Raw genomic sequence first — 25071 nt, 5'->3', positions numbered from 1 at the left:
GGCTCTGCTCCCTGACCTGTCCAGCACCTCTCAGGTTGTGTACAGGACCAAATCTTTACAGGGGGAGCTTGTGTTGGGTTGGGCTATTTTTGAATGAGTGTCTGTGTGGCAGTTTCAGGAGCAAGGCCTGGGCAACAGCCCCTGAGGGCCACCGTAGGTTCTCCTGCACAAGTGGAAGTGGAAAGGGGGGGGGGTTTCTTGTAACCTGTGACCTCATTGCTAGATGCTACTAAATTCAACACACTGGTCCTTTAATGATTTGGGCACAAATTAGTGAGTGTTATGAATATGTAGGTGATAACTGCATGAAGGATATTAAGGATATTATTTTAAAAGAATCAGTTCAGCCATTTGAGGGCAAAATGTAGTCATTTACAGACTCTAAGAGCAGGAACACACTGGCTGCGTGGCGTGCGTGGCGGCTGCACTGCAGTTTTCATTCTGGTGCCCAGGTTAGGGGGGTTGGAGCAGACACATGCCGCTTTCTTCACAAATGTGTTTAAATCTGTCAGTGAGCAGTGATCATCCAGATGTGGCATATCCAGATGTTGATTGCACAGGTGTGTCTCAGGCTGGTCACAATAAAAGGCCATTTTAAAATGTGCAGTTTTATTTTGATAAAAGACTTATTAAGCAGTGAACTTCAGGTTTCACATGACTTGGGCAACAGATGTGGTGGGGGGTGTTGTGGATCAGAATATGTGTCAGCATCTGGTGTGACCACTCTTTGCCTCCTGCAGTGTGACAGAGTTGATCAGGCTGTAGACTGTTGGACCGCTGCTCTTCAGGGGCTCTGCAGTTGCTGGATATTGGCAGGAAGTGGATCACACTGTCATCAACAATCCCAAACACACTCAGTGGGTGACGTGATGAGTGAGGTGCTGTTGGATGAACGGCCACACTCTCAGGAACGACTCTGTCGCGAAATGACCGTTCATCTGATGGGCAACAGCTCTGGTGGACATTCAGCATGTCAACATGGGATAAAACTGAACATTTTAAAATGACCCGTTATTGTGACCAGCCTGAGACACACTTACACAGCCTGCTGTGTAATCAGCATCTGGATATGCCACATCTGTCAGGTGGAGGGATGATCACTGCTTTAAACACATCTGTGAAGAAGACTGAGGAGAAATAAACTCTGTGTTGTTAGAGAAATCTTAGATCTTTTATATCAACTAATGAAAAATGGGAGTAAAACAAAAGTGTTGAGTTTATATTTTGGTTCAGTTTATATTTTTTAACTGCTTAGCAGCTGTATGTGGAGACACTGGCATTTTAGAGACAGAAATTCATTTATAATGACTACTGATCCAAAATTGGAGAAGCCTGCAGACTCTGTGTAGGAAGACAGAGCTGGCAGCAATGCAGCAGACACACACAGTGAAGGCAGTGTGCTCCCGGGGTAAATGTGAGGGGAACGTTTGATACCTGTTGGGGTCATATCATCATCATCTGATGTCAGCAGGAAAGAAATCAAATGAAACTGTGATCCTTTAAGTTTAGATAACCACTCAGGTGGCAGCTCAGTGAAATGTCTGGTGAAGAGCAGTTAATCTCACACCTGCCTGATGTTTTTTTATTGGTGCTTTCCTGTTAAAATGCTACTTTATTGACTGTCAAATGCCATGTTTATATTGCTTCCTACTGTTACATACTGCCAGGCTGTAGGTCAGCTTACTGCACTGTGCATGGAGTCCTGGAAAAACTAAAATAAAAAATACTGTTTCCTGTATCAGACAAACAAAGCGAAGAGCACTGTCTTTGACTGAGCAAAGATGGATGAATGAGGAGTAAAAAATAGAGAACAGTCTGAAGCAGGTCTTGAAGGAAGTCATCTGGAGCTACACTCTCTCAGAGGCTAGCTGCTAAGTTAAGGTACAGTGAGCACAGTTCAGTCTGTCAGTGCTGGTGGTGTGTGGGTGAGCAGACAGGGAGTGAGGGCTACTCCATGATGGCTCTGTAAATCACAGGCTCTATGTAGTCCCCCCTGTACCGCGAGTTGATCACTCTCTGTCTCTTTGACTCCTGGATGATCTCCTTCTCTTCAAAGATCCCATCAAACCTCATGTCTGACGCTTTAGACTGCAGAGACAAACACAAGTCTGCATGACAACACTGCCACATCTTTTTCTCTGGATTTACAGTGAACCCTGAGCTCCAATTCATTCTTTATCACATGAGCCCACAGGATCACACAGAGCATATCAGTTGAAAACGTGTGTGTGGTTTGGGTTGCACTTGCCAGTCTGGATTTGACTCTCTTGGGGAGTTCCTCATCCAGAGTGTACACATCATCTCTCTTGGCTGTTAGCTGAGACCCATCCTCAAATTCCACCTGCAAGGACACAGTCAGGACACAAACAGTGCTGAACAAACAGATTCTGACCTGTGGTCATTCTCATACCAGGTTATATTGTACGTCACTTTTCAAACACAAGTGCTCCAGAACAATCTCATAAAGAAACGTGAAGCCTCAGTGTGAACAGCTTCTCTGTCCTTCACACAACTACAAAGATTAGAGCTTTGATGGTGACCCACTTTGTTATTTCTATATTGACTCAAATTAAAGCGGAGACACTTTGTAGAATCCATTATTACATTACAGTCTGTCACACTACTTATCGCTGTCAGCAGTGGAAACTAAAAACTCTCCTTTACAGATGTGTTCAGGCCCTCTGCTGCGGTCATCATGTTTGCTTCAGTTTTCCTTTAGATGTGTCTAGAACATGACTGGAGTCCATGTGGGTGACAATGAATTGTGTACATGAGGTGAGGACAATAACTTGTAAACCTCAGCGATGAAACCGTGGCCAAGCATAGACCAGGGCAGGAGAATAAAACCATTTCTAAAGCTTTGAGACTTCAGTGGCCTCAAAAACTGTGAACCACCAGGACAAGAAGAGTGAGGGGCAACAGGGGCTTAGTTCAGGGGAGGTGAATGCAGCCAAATACAGAGAGGTCCTAGAGTGGCCCAGACAAGGCCCAGACTTAAACCCCACAGGAAAAATGTGGAAAGACCTGAAGACCAGTTCCCATCCAGTCTTACAGAGCAGAGAGAGTCTATGAGTAAGAATGGATTCACAAAGTACTGAATTAAGGGCCTGAATTTTTATGAATGAGGATTTTTTTTGTTTTCATTTTTAATAAAATTGCAAACATTTCTAAAAAAAAGTTTTCATTTTGTCTCTGGTTTCTGAAGTGGAAACTGTCTGAATATTTTCTGAAGCTATGTAGGTGTAGACACCTTTTCATTCATTCAATCAAGTCTGTTTTTTTTAGTTTCACACAAACAGCAGCTATAGTCTGTAGGTTACTGATGCTGCTGTTAGTCACAGTAGATTAAACTTGATTATGTGCAACAAAACAAACGACATTCATTCTTACCAGGTACATCTGGATGACATGAGCTGCCACAAATTTGGCCCCATACACCAGGCCGTCTGTCCATCGCACTTGAACCACTTCACCCTGGGGTGGGGGTCCAAGCTGAGCACAATCTCGGCTCTAATGGACAAATCACACATCGCAACGTTCTTAGCAAACTGAACACAGCCATAAATACTTATACTGTGAGTACAGTGATATAATGGACAGGAAAACTCCCTCTCCCCTTGTGAATCAAAGTAAAATCTAAATGTAAATAAGAGACTACCTATTATTATTATTATTATTATTGTTATTGTTATTATTGTTATCATCATCATTATCATTATTATTATTATTATTATTATTATTATTATTATTATCATTATTATAACTATCTAACCTATTTTAATTTAAATGTGAAGTTCTGCCAACAGGAGTCAACAGTTCTTGATGCAGCCTCCCTATGATATTGGATTTCATGCTGTAACGATGGATTAGATGCTGTGGAAATGGACATTACACTGACTTTATCAAGACAGCGGAGGAAGTTTTGCATCAGCTGGGAAACAAGGAGAATCAGCCATAAAGGCCTGTCTGGTTCTCTCTGGGAGGTTTGTGAGGTTTGTCATGAAGTCAGTGCTGTACAGTACATGTTCATGAGGGACAGAAAGAAAATGAAAATTTCCTAATTGTAGATGAATATTCAGATGGACGTGGGTGTAAATATAATGGGAAACATATAAATCTGTAGAGACAGAGCAGACTCCAGACTTGTATGACTTGAATGACATCTTTATGCTTGTTTCTTTTAAATATGAAGTCAGAGAGAAACCAGGGAAACATACCACAATGTCCTCAGGGAAGAGATTGTCGCTGAAGGAACCATCATCAAAGTTGACCTCATAGAACGTTTCTTTAGACAGCTGCACCACGTCACACTGGTAGTAGCGGCCATTCTTGTGCTTACATATCACCTTCTGCCCCACAGTCAGCTCGTGCATGGCTGCTTTGTTGCGCTGTCACAGGAGATGCAGGAAATCACATTTTAACTGCTTCAGTTTTCTCTAACATCTGGTGTTTAATGCAACAGTATTGGATAAAGTTTCTGAATGCTTTCACTGCTGTAGAGGCAGAGAAGAAGAGTTCCCACTAAGTCCTTGAAGAAGACTTTATCAGATCCACAGTGGCTCCTTACCTCAATCTGTGTGGGGCCTTTGTGTCGACAGCAGGTAACATGGACCACAAAGGGCCAGTCATCCGGCTGCATGAGTACCCCAGCTGCCTGTGCACAGGTGGGGTGGTAGGCAGTGGGACAGCGGCCATGAGAGCACTGCACGCAGCAGCCAGAGGCCTTCTTCATCCGCTTCTTACAGTAGTAACATTTCTGTCAGAGATAAACCCAGAGGAGCCAGGGCTCAGGAGACTGCAGCAGATTTGAAATGACCCACTGAAGATGAAGCGGTTTAAGGCAGCTGATGCCTTTACACCTCATAACTTTACATCCTGTGAGATCAACAGACCTTCAACATTTACTGACGGCTGGATAATCCTTCACTTTCCAGTCTGTCCTCATTCTAGTGCTGTGGGATGCAGCTATTGATACACTGGTTACATTCTAGTCAGACTGGTTAATAAGTCTTAATGGTCTTGTCACTTTCTCCATCATACATTTAGTAAAATACATCCATCAACACAACATCAGAGACACAGCTGGAAACTGGAGATATCAATGCTAACCCTAACCCTAACCCTAACCCTAAGGACGAGTCAGGGACCTTGTAGGTGTATTGGTAAAAATAAAGTTTCTTTCTTTTCTTTCCTGTGCTCAGTTGTGTGTTGTCCACCTCAGCCTGCTGATGTCGCAGCACTGCTCTCTGTTACCACAGCCCACAGTGTTCTGCTCATATGTGTGAGTGAAAATCAGAATGTGTGAATGTGGAAAAATACTGAGTTACTGAGATTAGAAAAATATACAGATTTGCTCATCTCTGATGATAAGAAGAGCAGTAGTTGCTCATGGGGATCAAACTTTGACCAGTTAAACTGACAAATGCAGATGGTGGCAGATATCAGCTGACTGTCTGTGTCACTAGCCGACGTTCGCTTCATGAGTAATTTCACGACAGGTCAAAATGAAGTCGTCCACTGTTGGGACTGAGTGTTTCTCTATTTCCAACAACAACAGAGTGATGAGTCAATTCTCCCACTTAAACTTGACTTGGATAAGGGCCAAAAACCTGCCTGGGAGATCCTGACTGAAAACACTTTCTGTTCCACACCCAAATCTTCTTCATTGTTTTTTCTCAACACTAAGAAATTCAACACTTCCTGGTCAGGCATTTCAAATGAACACAACACCTCCAAGTGCTTCACACCCCGTGCTCCTGGTGGGCTTTAAATTCACCTGGCAGAGATGTTACGTTGGTAAGGTAAAGGTAATTTAATTGTTCTAAACAGAAACAGCAGAGCAGAAGAGACTGGAGCTGATTAGTGAAGTGAGAAGTCTCTCCCTCTTTCTGTTAAAGAGAGACAGACATAATTCTGTTGTTATTCTGGTGGAATTAGTGCTGTGTAAATGTACATTACCTTAAAGCTATGATTCAGCTCGGCACAATACTCAATGACACTGAATATTACAATATTTCTCACCATTTTTTTTTTGGCATATGACAAATAAAACTTTGAACTGCTCTTTAGTGGCAGCATCACTTGTACCTGAAACATAAAATACAATAATATACAATAAAATGAAATAAAAAAGCATAATTCTGTATTAATGTCATATGTTGTGATATCTTGGCTGGACTGTTCCAGGATATTGTGGATATCTAAAAAGCCAATCTATCATGTTAACTAGTACAGTACAGGCAGCTATCAGTCTTTCTTTGTTTGTGGTTTGAGATGCAGCCATCATCTGAACACCAACTTTCACCAGAGAATCTAACTGTAGATCAATGAGCTTATCAATGATCAATGACTGTTACTGGAACTCACCAGTTTAAATCTCTGCAAAGGGATCCCACTTAAATCCACAGGACTTCTTTCAGTGATATTGACAAAGCGTGCCTCCAGTACAGCCACTGCACAGAGCACGTGTACCCACCTGCAATACACACACACACACACCTGTTCACAACTGACGCATTGTATTCATCAAGCAGTAAGCTGCTTTCTGTCCATTTCCTAGATCATTGTGAAACTCCACAATGACACACACACAGGTCTCCTTTGAGGTGTTGATCCACCAGTCAGTGACTCTGATCTGACTGATGGATCAACACACTGACAGCAGAGATGTGGACTTGAGTTTGTGACTCTAACTCACTTAAAGGCCCATACAGTATAAAGGTAGATGTCCATGTCTTTTGGATTATAAAGCAGGTTGTTTTTGTTGCATAAAAATTAAGGAAATGTCTGACGAGCTAAATGTCATTCCCTCTCTTATTATCATGAGATAACTCCGGAGATGAAAGAGTGATGATAATGAATGTCTTAGCTATGGTGCTGCAGTGTTCTACTCAGACTGGAGGACATGCAACAAATCATAAAATGCTCATTACAACCACGAGAGACTCAAGACTCCACTTGCAAGAAATGACTTGTGAGTATCTCTGACTGACAGTTTGCTGAATTGACAGCGGACTCCTGTTAAATACAATTAAAGGCTTTCGAGATATGTCTTCTAGTGTATTACAGTGTTTAATCCTGTAACAGTGGTAACATGCTGCGCCTGAACTAGTGCAAACATGATAACAGAGATAATTGATGAGCTACATCCAGTACTCTCTTTCATTGTGGTGGTGGTTTTCTTCATCATCCATATGGAAAGCAGCCAAAAAGATACAGCAGGAGGAAAACAGTGTTTCAGAATCAGCATGATGTTAGAACAGATATGCACCAATATGAAATCTGAGTCACAATAACAATAACCAATACATATCTGTTTCTCTGCTATCCATAATCATATCATTAATTGAATTTAGTTTCTTATTCAGCAGACAACACTACTGTATACTGGCCATATACTGTGGATCCATACATAATATTAGTAGGATACATAATACATGATATCAGTTGGATCATGACTTTTTCTGACTCAGAGCTCCCACATACCTCAGTGTTGCAGAGCTGTTTAAGCCAGTTTGACTAAATAACTCAATATGATCCATTTCAAACATAAAGTGCACATGTGCTAAAATAGTTTGATGTACTTTCCCGTTCCTTCACCCATTTTCCTGATGCCTGAAGCAACTTACTTGTTGTTGTTGGCTTTCTGCAAGGCGCCACCTCTCAGTGAACACAAGCAGCAATTCTGCAAAAAGGACATGTCATTAATCAGCTGTCCAGACAAACAATAAAAAGCTAAATCTCTCCTTCATTGTTGGATTAAGTAGAAGTTGTCCTCAACTTTATTTGCAGCCATTATCAAAACTGATGTTTACAGCTACAGTAACTGGAAGACTGATCGCGGCAGTGTTAATAAAACATGTCACTATAGCTTTATAAATTCTTAAATGACCACTTCACTCTGCCACTCTCCGCTTACGTGCATCAAACTGTTGTATGTGTGATTTATGGCTATAACCATCTCCAGTGCAACACAATGACAGTACAGTAACAGTACAGACTCTTCCATCTAGTGAACTCAGAGCACATGAAGCTGCAGTTAGAACATCTATTGTTTTCAGACTGTTAATAGAGACACTGGGTCTCTATTATCAGCTGTGTTATGAGCAGCAGCAGCAGCAGCTGTCTCTTTAAGAACTTGTTGAGGAAGTACACATGTAGGTTTTAATATCAGCTATTCATCTGCTCACATAAAGTGTTTTTACACCCTGACATTTACATTCATATCCAATTATTTATACACAACCAGTGTGTTCAGAATCACAGAGTAATCTCTTTGAAAGAGGCTGATAACTGAAAAGGAGAAGACTACTGGGGTCATCCTTTAAATTCTCACATGTTGTGCTCACTCTCAATGTTCTACACTGGCATCAGAAACATGTATGAAAACAACAAGCTGTGGCCACAACAAGTCAATGTGTCAGTAACCTTGGAGCCTACACACGCAGCCGCTGTAGATGACACACAGGTATAAATCCATCTAAACCGTCCACATGAGCCTCAGTTCTGAAGTTTACACATGATCACTGCAGCATCATTCAGTGCTGATATTTTGTAAATAAGCTTCATCAGTAGTGGTGTTATCACAGTAAAATCACATGAACACTTTACCTACACTACTAACCGAGCTCGATTTTACAATGTGAGCTTACTGTTGACGGGACCGAACCAGTTATCAGCTGTTAGATAAAGTTTTATACTGTTTGACCATTTCATTTATTCAGTGTATTTTGGGATATTTCATTTGAGAAGAACGTGAGCTGTGGGTCAGTACCAGGACAAATAATTCTCATTTTTACAGACTATTAAAGTTGACCATCAGAAATAAATTGATCAGTGAATCACTGAGAAGGCTCCTATTAAACAACAATACAACATGTCGAGTACATTTACCCTGGAGTGTTCACTGACCTCGGTCATGGCGTTGGCCTTGCAGCGTGCACATTTCCAGTCCTTGCTCACACTTGCTGGATCCACACCATAACAGCCTGTTACAGAGAAACAAAAGACACAGGCTAATGCACTGGTGCAGTGACCGAGAGACTCATCATCCAACTATAAATAGAGGGAGGAAGGAGGGAAGCAAGGACGGAAGGAAAGACTGTCTGTCTTTTGATTTTCTTGACTTCAAACTCAGCACCCAGGATGAGCAGTGTTGACTGTGAGGAAGGAGGATTTTTGAATCAGCAGTTCTTGAGGAAGCTTCAAATGTGTCTTTTCTACATGTTGACATGAAGAAAAGCACAGAGGTACAGCAGGAGGGCAGAACAGCAGCCGGACAGTTTATAGCGTGCGCATGCCAGGGTTTTAGGAAAGGAGGAACCAAACTTTGACGGCACTTTCTACACCGTCAAACACACACTATCAGAGTGGAGCAGCCAACTCCAACAGAGGCAAAGGAGACAGACTGACCACACACAGTGCAGCAAGACGTGCAAGCTGGACTAGCACAGGCCAAGCAATCAGGCCCTTCTGCCAGACACATGCACTAGTGTCACTGGAAAGGCAAACAGCAAGTGCTGCCACCCACAGACACTGTTTAATGTGTGCAGTTTATGTTGATTTGTCTGGGATGTGCCATCACATGCTGCACATGCTCTGTGTTAATGTGACACATGTGGGGGATTAAAAAGAGGAAGTTAGATACATAAGGTTGACAGGGTTTGGCTGTGTGTTTGCTGAATGTTGCTACTCATTTGCAAACCAATACTCTCAGTTCAAGAGTTTGTGTACTGACTGGTATGGACGCAGACGCTGCACTGGGAGCAGGTGATGAGGAGGCTGGTTCCATCTTCCTCCAGATGAGGTGTTACGGCCTGCTGCTCACACTCAGAGTCCTCGTCTGTGGTGGTAGTGAAACACATCTCTGGGATCAGAGGTTTGGTCCGCATCCGCCCACCAGGCACCATGACAGGACCGTCTACACTGTTCGCACATTCAGTCTGAAAGCAGGCACAGCACACACACACAGATGAAGCTTCCAACACTGTACTACAAATAATATCCTTTTCTGAATATGGACTCTTCTTAAACCTGCAGGGTCTCTCCATGAGTAACTGCTGCTCCACGAGACAGTTACCTCTGTGTCAACATGTTGTACTCAGACCTTTACTGACTGATTCACAGAGTTTACTTTGCTGTCATTCCACCCTCCATAATCTCTGCTGGTAGCTTGTTATATAGCACCTGAAGTTCACTTAAAAACGCAACAGATAACACAACACTGTGCAATATACATCCATATATCTCTATTGTATTGATCAGTATTGTATTGATCAGTATTGCTGAAACAACAGCAGAATGTGCAACTGTAGAAACAAGGCACAAGGCCAAACAGAATAAATGTCCAGACCTGATCTAATATTACTATGAAGGAATGGATTCAGTATTTACAGGCGCCTCACTACCAACACAGCTGCAACACTCAGAGCACTCTTCACTACCTGCTGGAGTAGAGAGCCTGAAACTTCAGCTCCAGCTGCTGCAGTAACTTGACAGTGATCCTTAGAGGAAGCTTCATCAGTGTTAGGACATGGACTGAAGTAGGTCTGCTCTGCCACAGAGTTTTACTGTGGCACCCCCATAAAGCATTAGTGAGAAGCAGAACAGAACTGGTCAAACCTGATGCCTAACTTCTGGTTCCTGGTGTGGGCCACTGCACCTATGTTTCCCATAAGGCAATAAGAGTTTTTGCGTCTCCCTGCCTCCTAAATGGCCTCGCGCTGCTTCAAGTTTGCTTTCACTCACAAACTGAGATAACCCTGATGATGTCATTTGTGTGCAGCAGTTTTTCTTGTCTCCATGAGATACGTGCTGGTCTCTGTAGTGTGTGGTCTATCTGTGGGAGCAGCTCAGTAGATGAGTGGTACAGAGTGGTGAGTGGAGTCTGCGCTGGTGCAGATTACCTGCTGGTATGTGTGGAACAGCATGCAGATGGAGCAGTACGGAGGCTTGGAGCCCATGCGTTGGTTGTACTCCCGCTCTTTCTTCAGGTTGGGAGGTCTGCTCTGCCACAGGTGAGCCAGGGGTTTAGCCCAGCTCTCCCCTTCCAGACCACCCTCCTCGACTGGGGGGACCTCTTCGGGAGCCTCTGCACAACAGCAAAGTTAACATTGTCATTCAGATCAATTAACAACTGGAGGGAGGATATTAGAGACCTTTCTATATATTAGGCATTTATATCAAGTGCCAACACTAAGTGCTATGACACTGAAGTTGTAACTGTTGTGACGGACCGTCATCACTCAGGCCGTCCTTGATGAGTGGATGGTGACCTGGCAGCTGTCCAAGGTCACTCCCTGGCTCTCCATCCTCAGCCGCCTCTTCTGCCACCTGCTGGAGAAAAACACCTTCTGTTAGCATCAGCATCTGAAGAACCCACTGGCACACCAGTTTACATGCTTACAGACCTAAACCTAGCACCACATGGGTGAACTATCACAGTGAATATTTCAACTGGCTTCTATCTGGGACAGGCCTTTAATTCCTTTCACACAAAAGTTGTGCACAGCAAAGATGGGAAATACTATCAAACTGATTAATTAAACCAGTATAAATATTACACGTATAAACCCTACCAGGCTAAAATATTAGGAATCATTCCTTTGATAAAGTTCTGATAGACAGCACATCTAAGCCCACCCCGTACAGAGAGAGAGAGAGAGCGAGAGAGAGAGCGAGAGAGTGAGAGACCCATATCAAAATACCAGCAGCCAGTGGGATGAAAGCTGAAGGTTGCCATAGTTATTTAAACCTTTATTTGCATGAGCAAATTAGATGACTGATTAGATGACTGTTTAAATTTCATGTTGTATCTCTTTCTCTTTGCCGCCATGATTTCTGAATGTGAATGTTGTTCACTCCCACGACAATACATCCAGAGAACTGGGCGTCTAATTGAGACCTGTGTTTATTTGACAAAATGTGCACGAGGCCAGTGAAAGGGACTCAGCTTCTAACTGAAGATTTACGGTATTCAATAATGCACTGAGCCACACTGAGCCACTGGTCAAAGAAAAGGTTAACAGTGGTGTCAGGTGTAACCACAGCTAACATGTGAAGAGGTGTGTGTAACATCTGCATCCACTCACTGCTTTGCTAACAAGCCTGTTGTCTCTCTCCGTCTCGTTGTCACTACCCTCGCTCTTCTTCTCCTCCTTGGGCAGGGCTTCTCCCTCTCCATAGTCTCCTTTGGCGTAGCTGTGGACGTGCAGGACGTCTGCGGGGCTCAGTGTCCTCTGAAACAGTTTGTGCGCCGGGCTGCAGCTGCTGCCGAGCTGAGGCTCCACGCTGCCGGCGGCCTCCTCAGAGCACGCTGCCACCACCTGGCTCTCGACAGGCTCAGGAGGACAGATGTCTACAGCCAACTCGCCGCTCTTCTCCTTCTTTGACGGGCTTCGTCTGTTTGATGTTTTCTTAGCACTGGCTTTGGACTGAGATTTAGACTCTGGCCTGGTGTCTTTCTCCTTCTTAGGCTCCAGCTTGACATTCATTTTATCTGAAAGAATAATACAGAAATACACATAATTAAAACTACTGATACCAGTACATGTAGTCCATCCTGAACTATGACAGTGCATTGGCTAAATATTTCTGCAGCTCGTTATGCCTTATGAAATAAGTAGCTCCTGTGGAATAAGCCTAATACACACTACCTAGGGCTACGTATTAGTATTACACCAGTAGAGTAATACTACAGTGAGTTCCACACAGACAGCTTTGGCTCTGGTTAGTTTGCTGCAGTAATAGAAAATAATGTTATTGGCCGACTGTCCTACAGATCATCTGTAACCTTCCTCCCTGTTGCGGCAGCAGAAACAACCTAGTGTTGTAGTTTGTAAACCCTGAAAATAACTGCACGAATATCAAATATTCATTTCCACCAGTCTGTAGATCAAGTGTGAAGGTAGCCTTGTGTTTGTATCTGAGCTTTACTTCTCATTTTATTGTAGCTGTGTGATTACATTTTGTACTATTTACCTTGCATTTTACTGCCACAATAAACATATCACCCCACTGTGTTGACAGTATAATTTTACATTATATTCAATGATCTTGTTACTGATCTCTGCCTGTTTCACATCAACATGATCATGGGCAGATCAGCTGACAGACCTTCCTTTGTCACAGCTACCAGTTATAGTATTTACTACATTATATGTACATATAAATATTAGATTGTAACTGACAGAATATTAAATTTAAATTTTGATCAGAAAAGGTTGAAAAAATAATGATGATGAGCACAAATCCTCAGTGATCAGCAGAACACACTGCACTTGTTGTTTAAATGGGATGTTATGGAATATAAATCTGGGAGAGCTGAGTTGTCTCTGCTCAACAGAAGACACATCAACTGTGCAACATAAGAGTCATTTTACTCAAGTTTGTTCAAAGCTGGGGGAGTTTCTGACATTTTAATTAAACCCTTATTTTCTATGTCCAATTACCCGTCTTTTTGTAGGTTTACTTCAGCCTCATTTGCCTGCGTTAGTGGCTCCCCAGTGTCGACTTGTAGGGTCAATTCTAACTACAAATGATAATAACACCTCAACACTAAAGACAGCTTTTTGTGTCTGAATCTGTTTCTTTTTTACTGAACAGCTGAAACAAAAACTGTACTAACTGTGCAGTACCTTTTTCTGGTTTGGCAGAGACTTTAGTTGGAGACTCTTTGCGTGACAGCTTGGCCCTCTTCGGCTCCACCTCCTCAGGCTCCTTCACAATCGGCTCAGGTTTGACGTGTTCAACAGCTTCAATTTGACGCTTTGTCCCAGTCTGAGGCTTTGGACTGATGCATGGGAGACATTAGTGAAAACTCACTGGATTCAAAAGGAAACACTCCAGTCCTTTCCCAGTAAAATCTAATTCAGAGAGAGCAGAACTCCAAACACTGGGTCAGTGATCACGTGAGAATTTATTTCAGGCCCAGGAACTTAAACAGCGCCTGTACGACAGAGGGACACGGCTGAGACCGCACTGACCAGGAGATCATGCATTATTACCTTCCTCAATTTCTATGTTGCTTGCCAGGTTGACTAACAGGTATCACACCTCAACCTCCTTACAAGTTGGAGAGAGGGGAAGCCCGTTTCTTTAGTAAAAACAGTGAAAGACCGTGATGACGTACCAGACGTACCTCTCTCTCCTGTGAAAACTATCTTTTGCTATGCCAGAGAGCAGACGCTGCCAGGGTGCTGATGAGTCCCACCCAACCCCCACCAGCACGCGCAATTCTAATAAAGCACCACATCGAGACTCATCCGGGTGTGATGGTGCGTTCGTGGACCTATTAGTTGCCTGAACACAAAAGAGGTTCAGCAAGAACTGGAAACCATGATTGAGATGGGGGTAAGAGAGGAGCCCCACAGTGCCTGGTGTAGCCCAATCAGTCTTTACGGTTCTGTGTGGACTATCGCACGGTGAATGAAATTTCATATTTTGTCTGTCTGATGCCCCAGGTCGATGGGCTCCTGGATCAGTGGGCATCTGCTGATTTTTTTCATGACGCTGGATTTGACCATGAGCCAGAGGAAAGGAAAAAAGAAAAACATAACCCCCCCCCCCGATTCTGTGAAGATAGTACCAGATCACCACACTTCCCTTTGGCTTGTTGGTGCTGAGGCAGGTGGGGCTCACCACCAACCCAAAGAAGTGCGCAGTTGGATGGAGGGAGGTTCGATATCTGGGACACCAACGCAGGTGCGTCCCCAGGGAGACAAGACAGTAGTGGTTGCAGCCTGCCCACGGCTCAAGACTAGAAAAGAACTGAGGCGGTTTCTGGGGCTGGCAAGCTACTGTTGGAGGTTGAGACAGGGGGGTGGGGGGGTGTCCGGTGCTGTACATCAGTCCGACACTATCGCAGAGAGAAACGAAGCACAGCTCTGTAGAAAACGAGTGTCTAGCCACCTGGTGGGCAGTATAGTATGCTAGGGCGCCCATTCACCCTCCGTTCAGACCATGTTTGGAGCAGCCAAGTGCCAAATGTTGGAGATGCAACCAGAGCACCAGGCACCTGTGTTGATCTGTGTGTTTTAGTTGCATATGAATAAAGAGACGTTGTGTGTTCTGTGCTGAGGTGAGTTGCTGCAGATGCACTCACTCACTTTCTCTTGTAATCAAACTGTTTTTATCAAACATGAGATACCATGTAAATAGGTCAAGTAAAATTTGAGCATTTCTTAAAGGATTATTGACCATTAACATGACCTACAATTCACATCCACAGTAGAATAACCACCGAATGTTGTAGAAATCTATGAGTAGTGAGTGTAAATCCAGACCTTTTGTCCTCCTGGACCGGAGCAGCGGGCTCCTCAGATCCAGCTTCACTGGGACTGTCTTTTAAAGGCTCTGTCTTGTCTTCTCTCAGAAACTCAGCAGCCTCTGGTGTGGGTTTGGTGTGGTCAATGGGAGCGTTGTCTTTCCCTGCCTTCCACAACTTATAACGGCTGGGCTGAAACTTGCGTACAAACACGTCCATGGAGATCTTCACCATGTCCTGACGGCACGAACACTGGGGGGGACATGGATCAAGATTTTAGACTGGGCTTGAACTGTGGTACTCAGAGCAGAACAAAATAATGCTTTGAGGATGATAGCACTCTCCTGAGTAACTCAGATATTCTAATTTATATTTGAGACAGTGAAAAGACAATGATGCTAAGAATGTTCAGGGTCCCTGACTTTTCCTTTAGAGCAACCTTCAGGTGAACATTTTCACTTGTACACATGTAATGTGAAAATCTAATTGGCAGATTAAATTATAATTTAGAGAGAACATTCACCGTCACCAGAAGATGAACAATTTCAAATGTGGACACTCCATGAACTCCCCCTCTCATTCCCCCACAAATCAAACTGAGAGATCAAGAGATCTTAGAACATAGAGGACAATAATGCTCCACAGAGGATGAGTCCTTTTTATTTGAACCTCGTGACCTCTGTGAACCTCAGGGTTATTTCAGCCCTGCTACTGGTGAAGCTTTAAGCGCAGAATAATGATCAGTATGTTCCATCCAACATGTTTGGGTGTCCATTTGTTCAGTGAAGTTAGACTGATGTAAAGGCTGTCAATCAAAGTCTGGTGTGCCCTAAGCCTCAGGACCAAGACCAAAGGGGTCTTACAGTCAGACTGTGCAGTGTGTTTGCGGTGTGACAGCAAAGTCGACCGACCACAGGATTTTACAGTGATAGAGGATTTTATGTTGACTGACTGACTGACAATATTTCCACCACTCATCAGCTGAGTGTCACATGGCTGAGTTGGAGTTGCTAACTTAGCACATTGTCACTAGATTTACAGACTTTTTTTCCAGACTGGGTATAAACCTGGTCCACGTCTGGACCGCGTGTGGATGCAGACCAGAGGCTTAGAGCTACACCTTTTGTTACAGGCAGTCTACTGAGCCGCTGTGGTTCAGGGAAGAGGAGTAGCCTCAATACACTGAGCCTCACCTCCATTACAGCAAATCAACTACTTTCATTACATGTATCCTTCTTACTAAAGGAGGCAGAGGAAGAACTGAACATAAGACACACTGAGCAGAGAGAGCAGGAGAGAGGAAGGGAGAGAGAGAAGTCATCAGAAAGGACGCATCATACTAACAGCTCTGACTAGTTCTACATATCAAACAGAGGGAGTTCGACATAAAGACCTGCCTCTGAGAAAAGTCTGTGACATTCTGGAGCTGGAACTAAATAAAAGAGGAATTATTGTGGATCCAGACAGAGGCTGTGCTCTGTGTGAGAGACACATTAAGACAGACAGTCTGTCTCTTCTAACTTTCTGTCTGACTGATCATTTAAATTTAAGTAAATCTGAAATCACAGCTCAGTCTTTGTCTTTAATGCGTTCAGACGATGTTGTTCATCTGTACCAGTGTTGCCTGTTTGCCATAATCAATCCATCGCTGGGTGGCAAAGTTGGTGGACTCAGCACAGTTGAAGCCATGGTTGAAACCAGCATGATAGCCGAATGGGAACGTCACAATAAACTGCCCAGCTTCCTGAGTAACCTGAATAAAAAATAACACACAGAATTATAGGGGCTGACGCCATTTAGTTGAAACTTTTCACTCTTTTTAATCCAATCATTATCATCAATTAATCGTTTAGTTTTTTTTTTTTTTTTTTCTTCACAATGTCATGATATCAACGGAAAGTACATAAACGGTCACCTTCTCAAATGGTATGCCATATTTCTTCAGGATGGAGGGTGAGATTAAAGTCATCTTGTGGCGCAGGAAGGCCTCACAGCTCTGAGCATTCCCTGGAAAGAAACCTGGAAACACAGGAAACCATCAATGCACATCATCACATCAGCACACATAACTCTCCTTCCTTGATGTATTTTTATTTCAATTGTTAAATGAGGAAATTGCTAAATACACATAACTGCTGTTGTGGTCTCTGAGGTACTTTCCATACAGTACAGAAGTTCACTGAAAACAGACTTCCTCTTTAAAACCACTGAGCATGACCAGATGAAGAGACTTGGTTCAAATTAGAGAAATAACAGTGTGAAAGCTCAATTTTCTTAAGACAAACACAGTAACTGCCTGTTGTAGCACATTAACATCCATCTATGGAGATCTGCAGGAACCCATGACATACCCTTGGCAAGGCGCTCCAGTCTTTTCCCATGTTCTGGTGGGATGACATACCTGAGGAGTAACAAAGTACAAACTTATCAAATATGAAGACGACAGCAGAGAAAACCTCACCTCCTCTGAACACTACAGTCTATGTGAAGTATGTTCTGCTTCTTTATGGTTGTTTGTTACTAAAAAGTAATGAATAACCACAAAGAGGAACAACTCCTCACAGCTGACATTAAAGCAGTACTCTAAGGCTGGGACCACCAATACCATCATCAGTAATTATCAATAATGCAAAGAAATAAGGAGGCAGAATATATATATATATATATACACACATATATATATATATATATATATATATATATATATATATATATACATATATACATATATATATACATATATACATATACATATATACATATATATATACATATATATATATACATATATATACATATATACACATATATATATATACATATACATATATATATATACACACACACATATATATATATATATATATATATATATATATATTTATCAGTACTTTCTACACAGATATGCTGTGTTTGTTCCCATTGTGCTAGTGCTTCTGAAGTGATACATTTATAATCTTTCTGACTGTTGTTGATTTAGATTTTTTCAAGGAAACTTCCAGAAACAACTGAATCATTTACATTTAGATTATTAAAACAGATGCTGCTCATTCATGTGCAGCAATGAGAAACAATGTGTGATGTGTGTGTGTCCAGCACGGTGTGTGAGGGTGTGTCAGTAACTGTACCAGGACTTGGGCTCTCCAAAATGCAGGTAGTTGATGCTGTACAGATCCATGTCCTCAGTGTGCCATGCAAAAGCACTCTTCCACATCCCAAAGTACAGGTACGGTGTGTTGACTCCTTTGATCTTGATCCCACTTTCGTTCTCCACGGTGTCTAGAATGGTGTTGAGACGGCCAATGTTCCACTCAGTCACATCCTGCAAAGACAGCATTCAGCGGCTGAAAGTCACAATAACACTGAGCATGTATCACCTCCAACTGATCAAGAAAAAGAGAAAGGACTAGACAGGGTTTAGTGGGTGAGCATTAAATTGTTGTTCTAGTGTAATGAAGAGATTTCAGTTCCATTTGGTGGAGTTATCCCACTTTATCACCACTCACTGGATCGTACAGCGTTCCACTGACATCAGCCCCATAAAGGGGTGGGTTGAAGGTCAGGTTCTTCCAGAACTTTCTCTCCAGCTCGTCAAAGTCCACATATCGTGGATTGCAGAACCTACAAGGAAACGTATAGAGATATTCAGTTAAAATCATCTGAAGTCCAAGGAGAGAGCTCAGTTCAAAGTGACAGCCTTATAGAAATCACGTAGTGCACCAGGTTGTTCCAGAGTAAATGTGTGAAAAACGTCTATCAATCAGCTGCTAAGCTTTCAACAATAATTTATCTTTGTAAACTGACTTATCCATGTTGGAGGTCTTGCGGAACTCGTGGACGGTCATCGGTTTCTTCTGGATGTTGTATTGTGTGAACAGTCCTGACTGACCGGTCACCACCTGCTGAATGGGAGCAGGAATCACAAGGTCATCGATGTCATCATATGTCCGTCTAGGCTTCCAGCCTTTAGGGGGAATAACCTGCAAGAGTTGAAGAGCACAGAAACATTATGATAATCATTTCAGCTCTGTGATTGTAGAAGGCATACCAGTGTTCCAGTTTCACTGGTGGCCATGTTATCTGATGAATTCGTTTACATATTCCACTTCCTGTGCTCCAAATGTTGTTGTTTGCAGATTTGTCATTTTCACCATGGCAGACCCACCTGTGTGTCTGAAGTGTGGCTATACGTTGAAGACCTCGCCAAAATAAAATAAAATAAAAATAAAATAAAATAATCACCAGTTAATGTAAAATACATAATTGTGTCAGTATCAGTCTACAGACAATAATACTTCACTTTCTGGCTAAAAATAAATAAACACATGAATTGAGCCACGCATCTGGATTCCAACTAATAAGACGACTTGCTCCTTGTCACACCACCGATCTGCTTCACACATATACATCTTTTAGCTATTACTCCCAAGCCACAAACAACATTCTGAAGCTACATAACACGCTCTCAAGTCACAAAACACACTCTAAATGTCACACAAATAAAAATAAAAATAAAAGAAATATCTGGCTATTTCACACTTATGACCTTTTCACACCAAAATAAGCAGGTGTAAGTGGGTTTTATGAACACTGATAAACCCACTGAAAACGAGTACACTGCCAGACGAGTTTGCCAGAGAGGACACACACAATGTCAGCATATGCAGTTACAGGGTACGTACACACACACACACACACACACACACACACACACACACACACACACACACACACACACACACACACACTTGTACTTCTATCTTTGTGAGGACACTCATTGACATAATGCATTCCCTAGCCCCTTACCCTAACCTTAACCATCACAACCGAGTGCCTAACTCTAACCCTAACCTTAACCTAAACCTAATTCTAACCATAACTCTAAAACCAAGTCTTAACCCTCAAAATGTGATTTGAAGGTGTCTCAAAAAGTGAGGACCGGCCAAAATGTCCCCACTTTCCCAAAATGTCCTCACTCTGTTAGTAAAATACTTTTTTTTGGTCCTTACTATGTAGCAAGTACAAGTACAAGCACACACACACACGCACACACGCACACGCACGCACATACACACACGCGCGCGCTGGAGAAAGAGTGAGCTGCTAGGCAGCATGCAAACTGGTAAAACAGATCCATCACAGCTCATCACTGGGTTGGTGCTCCTACAAAATGTCGGAGCTGCAATATGAGACGCTTCAATTGGGGGACTGTGTGTTTTTAAAACTTATTTTAGGGCTGCAGCTAACTCTTTTATCTTCCAACGCAGTGTAGCTGTGGTGTTTCTGGTGTAACAGGACTGTGCAGGTGACAGGTCTGTCTACAGTGTGTGTGCTCTGAAAGACCTCACAGCAGGGAAAAGGGGCCAAAATTTGCATGTTCACCTGGATGGTGTGTTTACATCAATACTGATCAGAGCTGGAGCCAATAGATTACCACGTCTACAACTGAGTCATTTGACCCAGGTGTGAATGTCGATTGTAGCTTTTTCCATTGTCAACAAAAGCCTGATGTTGGCGGGTCCTGGTGGGTTTTTTGACCAAAGGGGCTCTAGTCTTGCAAAAGCTTCACCATGTGGCCAAATTTTGATGTTTTATTGACTAAAACTTTTATACCTATACTTTTCTTATATGTCCATCTCCCTTGTTTTAACTACGATAACATCCTTTGTTACACATCAATCACCAAAAGCAACATGCAGCATTCACACACATTTTCCTCAGAAAATGCAGATGTTGTAGTCTTTTTTTGTTGATGTCTGTCTGGCACATGTTTGCCTTGTTGCTAATACAAAGTTAATACTGGATACTATAGCATGAGCTGAATAAATCTTGGGTCTATTTTGTCCTTATGGTTTGAAGTTGATTTGGGTGTTTTTTTTAGCTTGTGCTACTATTATGCGACCATTAGAAGAATACTTTACCAAAACTTTGTTATTTCAATCATTTTAGTTGTAGGATAAACCAGAATAATTTTGACCACTCAAAGAAAAAAATTAAGAAACAAATCAACTTTCATTTATGTTCTTTACCTCATGTATGTGAACTCATTTCATTTCAGCTCAGTGTGAGAGCATTTCTCTCCTCTCGTCTTTCTGTTTCACCCCTCCCCACACACAGGGCAGAGTGGAGCGAGCGACAGGTTGAAGATGGACAAACGTTGACCCCAAATGTCTTAAAAGTCAGGCCCAAAACATCATAGTTTCTTTAAACACACACAATCTGGCGACAGTGGCAAGGATGCTATCAGGCAGGGAGGGTGGCCCTGAGAGCAGTAGCAGCTCCCCTACTGTTAACCCCCCCAGATGGATACAGCTCTTCAGGGAGATTTTTAATGTGTTTCCTGCTCATACTTATTAAGCAAGGAGTAATAACTTAATTTTGGGGGACTGGCTCTCTCAGCACAATCCACATCACTGCCTGGAATCACAGAGTTCCCTCAAAACAACAGAGCCTTTCCCACCAAGTCAACCTGTATAACCATTTGCTATAAATTGCCACTTCCTTGACGTACATGACTGAACTCTCTTTTTTGGCAGGAATTTTGTTCAGCTAATGTGCTGAGCTAATTGTATTTTCAACTGGACTCGGAAAGCTGCACATGCCCATCAATCATTCAATCATCATTCCAAACAACTGAGCAAAGCCTTGCTGATGATGATGTCCTGTTTTATTATAAAGCTGTAGACTGTCCCAACTACAACCAATATAAGCTATAACACATTTATTTCATTAAAGAAGAGATAATGAGAATAACACGATGTATCATAATGACTTGACAGAACACAATAGATCCTACTTACTTTTGCCATTCCAGCTTTGTGGGCTCCTTGTGACTCCATATAGGCGATGTACCGGCTGAAGTCCTTGAACTCCTCTTTAGAGGGGGTGAACGTCATTATCCTGGAGGCTATGCTTTGAGCTGGTGTGTCTGTGGTCATCTTGTCTTGGAAGTGTTACTCTGACTGGTAGTGAACATAGAGATGATGAAAACATCAAGGTTACATGCATGTCAGTTACATGTTTGACAATGTCTGACTCACCTTAAAGCAGTATCTTAAACTCTTTTCAGGCATCGGCATCAGTTCTGCACCATCACTTGACTGGCTCAAGTTTCTCTATAAATAGGGAGTTAAAGGGGAATTAAAGGGATAATATTTCCTGACCAATTCTCTGCTGTTAACCATTTAAAGTTATTAGATATTAGTAACCAGATATCACAATAGTCTTAAAGCTGTTCAACATTTTGTCAGATTTGTGAAACTTAAAAAAAATTGTAATTTCTCTACTTTTTCCTCAGCCATACCTCATCTATTTCAAATACCACCACACTACACTAATAAATCCTGGACTATGTTAACAATTACACCCCAGAGACTGTTTAAAACGTATTTCAGTTTTGCGTAAGTTCTCCTTGTTTTTCTCTATCCGGGCCATGTTTGACAAGGTTCAGGACCAGATGAGACCAGGTCAAATTTAAAAACCAGCATATACTAACTAGTCAAACCTGAACTAGATAAACAAGCAGACTACAGAGACCTGGTTCCAGATTTGTGGAACCTTTAATCTATTTGTAAAAATCACAAAAATTTGTGCTTCTCTGTTTTCACAATCCAAAACACATAACACAGAAACCACTACACAGTTCAATTAAACCAACATCAAGACCCAGAGGACTTTTTATAACACAGTTTCAGATATGTGAAACCTTTATTCTATTTCTGAAATCATTTTCTACATCTACCGAGGCTAACATGCTTCTTAAGACGTATCTAATAAACGTCCAGCTTGACTACAGTAGCTCTGTGATGTGCATTACAAGTATCTTCTCTTGAACGGTTACTCATTAGAGAAGATGTTCAACTTTTAGCAACTTGCTCTGCCGTGAAGATTTTAGGGTCCGCCGTGGTCCCTGACTGAGTTTGATCCTCGGTCTGTGATTGGGTGAATACCACGTCTGTTACCCACCGTGGCCCACTGACAGCGCTGCTCCTCGAAATAATATTTAGCTAGTCCGCTTGCTAAAATGCTAACTGCAGGATAGCATGTTCTGTGTCTCAGGAACTAAAAGTGTAGTCAACAAAAAACAAACCACTGTCATATTTCCGACTGAACGGCAACTAATCTGCATTTACAGACAATCCGAGTCGCTTTGTCAAACCGGATAATAATTTATTGAAAGCAGAAGCAACCGCTAAGTGTGTAGCGGAGTCAAGAGATCTGACAGCTGCCTCCGCTCTCAGCTAACCAACTAGCAAACAAGGCTTGTTGCTGACCGTCGGTTACTTGTGCACAAACTTATAGTTACTTCCTCTGTCCAACAACTGAACAAATTCTAAAGTGACAAACACGAACTTACACACGCTGAAATGTAGATGAGTTGTTTTTTCCCAGATCAAAGGTAGTAGAGTAGAAATACAGACATCATCAGTCCGGGTACGAAAACCAGTCCTCCATTATTCCAGTGACGCATGCTCAGTCTGTGTTTGTTTACATGGACCTCAGAGAGGAGGGGCTTCCGTAGACCCACTATCCAATCACAAAGCCCTGTTTTCCAGCCCATGCCTCATGTGTGTTGTAGTTGCAGAGATGTCAGCTGTTAAACTAAGCAGCCCCAGGATTTCCCGGTCTGTCAAGTACTAAAAGCACAGTGGGAGAAACTCTGATATGTTTTTACTGTATCTAAAAATTATTTGTCAAATTTTATATTTATACATGTAGCTGTACAATAAAATATACATGTACAACCCTGTTATCAAAAAAGTTGGGACACTGTGTAAAATGTTAATGAAAACAGAATGTGATGATTTGCAAATCATGTAAACACATAGTTAATTGAAAATGGAAGAAAAGACAACATATCAAATGCTGAAGTGCTGAAATTCTATTGTTTAATGAAAAATTCGTGCCCATGGCTTAGGTAGCTGGCACATCTGGGAAGGCTCCATTAACGCTGAACAGTATATACAGGTTTTGGAGCAACATATGCTGCCATCCAGACAACGTCTTTTTCAGAGAAGGCCTTGCATATTTCAGCAAGACAACACCAAACCACATTCTGAGTGTATTACAACAGCATGGCTCTGTAGTAGAAGAGTCCGGACACTAAACTGGCCTGTCTGCAGTCCAGACCTGTCACTCACTGAAAACATCTGGAGCATCATGAAACTAAAAATATGACAAAGGAGACCCCAAACTGTTGAGCAGTTGAAATCCTGTATCAGGCAAGAATGGGACATTTCACTTTCAAAACTCCAGCAGCTGATCTCCTCAGCTCCCAAATGTTTACAGAGTGTTGTTAAAAGAAGAGGTGATGAGTGGTAAACATGACCCTGTCCCAAACGTGTTGCTGCATCAAATTCAAATTGAGCGGATATTTTTCACAATAAAATTTCAGCATTTAAACATTTGATATGTTGTCTTTGTTCTATTTCCAATTAAATATGGACTATCATTCCGTTTTCCGTTTTATTTACATTTTACAATGTCCCAACTTTATGTGTGTGTGTGTGTATATACACATATACACATATTGTGTCTTATTTGTCCTGACACACTCCCTGATGCAGATGCACTCACTCTGCCTCTTCTGCTGTCCCTTTCTACATTAAATACAGACATGTACAGCGGTCCAATTATAATCTTAAAATGTAATCTTATGTCCAAAGGTATCCCATACCCCCTTTATCAATGAAAACATGATTAGATGTATTATAATAGATTGTAAACATTTAATGAATCTGGGTAACCTCCTCTCTTTTTACTTCAAGTGTCATTCGTTTTTGCTGCCTGTAGAAGTCGCTGCTGTCCCT

General features: G+C 42.2%; 1 protein-coding gene across 4 annotated transcripts; it reads right to left on the bottom strand.

Moving 5' to 3' along the window:
• Positions 1–1555: 1555 nt before the first annotated feature.
• On the bottom strand, positions 1556–23739 carry kdm4aa (lysine (K)-specific demethylase 4A, genome duplicate a). Of its 4 annotated transcripts, XM_071486765.1 has the most exons (23): positions 23619–23737; positions 22303–22377; positions 22063–22224; positions 19067–19242; positions 18769–18883; positions 18391–18584; positions 17614–17663; positions 17178–17281; positions 16878–17015; positions 15282–15514; positions 13635–13789; positions 12090–12496; positions 11235–11334; positions 10905–11089; positions 9737–9941; positions 8911–8987; positions 7629–7684; positions 6367–6475; positions 4568–4756; positions 4218–4388; positions 3391–3510; positions 2249–2341; positions 1556–2088 (listed from the first exon to the last, which is right to left on the bottom strand). In XM_071486765.1, the coding sequence occupies exons 3-23, from the start codon at positions 22198–22200 to the stop codon at positions 1948–1950; spliced, it is 3156 nt and encodes a 1051-aa protein (XP_071342866.1). In that variant the 5' UTR covers positions 22201–22224; positions 22303–22377; positions 23619–23737; the 3' UTR covers positions 1556–1947. The 4 variants fall into 4 exon arrangements, with proteins under 4 accessions (XP_071342866.1, XP_071342867.1, XP_071342868.1 ...); XM_071486766.1 differs by lacking the exon at positions 22303–22377 and having other exon boundaries at positions 23619–23739; XM_071486767.1 differs by lacking the exon at positions 22303–22377 and having other exon boundaries at positions 11235–11331; positions 23619–23739.
• Positions 23740–25071: the final 1332 nt, after the last annotated feature.

Source organism: Trachinotus anak, unplaced genomic scaffold (assembly GCF_046630095.1).
Source record: "Trachinotus anak isolate AG129_WGS33_773 ecotype Australia unplaced genomic scaffold, CSIRO_AGI_Tana_v1 ptg000010l, whole genome shotgun sequence".
NCBI classification, from domain to species: domain Eukaryota; kingdom Metazoa; phylum Chordata; class Actinopteri; order Carangiformes; family Carangidae; genus Trachinotus; species Trachinotus anak.
This window is presented reverse-complemented; position numbering and strand designations above follow the sequence as displayed.

What these genes read in the sequence shown, in the direction of transcription:
- kdm4aa (XM_071486766.1), bottom strand. Translation starts at nt 22,200, where the DNA reads ATGACCACAGACACACCAGCTCAAAGCATAGCCTCCAGGATAATGACG. An exon ending in GTGGAACGCTGTACGATCCA is followed by an intron (nt 18,585 to 18,768) that starts GTGAGTGGTGAT and finishes CTGTCTTTGCAG; the next exon opens with GATGTGACTGAGTGGAACAT. An exon ending in ATGGCATACCATTTGAGAAG is followed by an intron (nt 17,016 to 17,177) that starts GTGACCGTTTAT and finishes TTTTTTATTCAG; the next exon opens with GTTACTCAGGAAGCTGGGCA.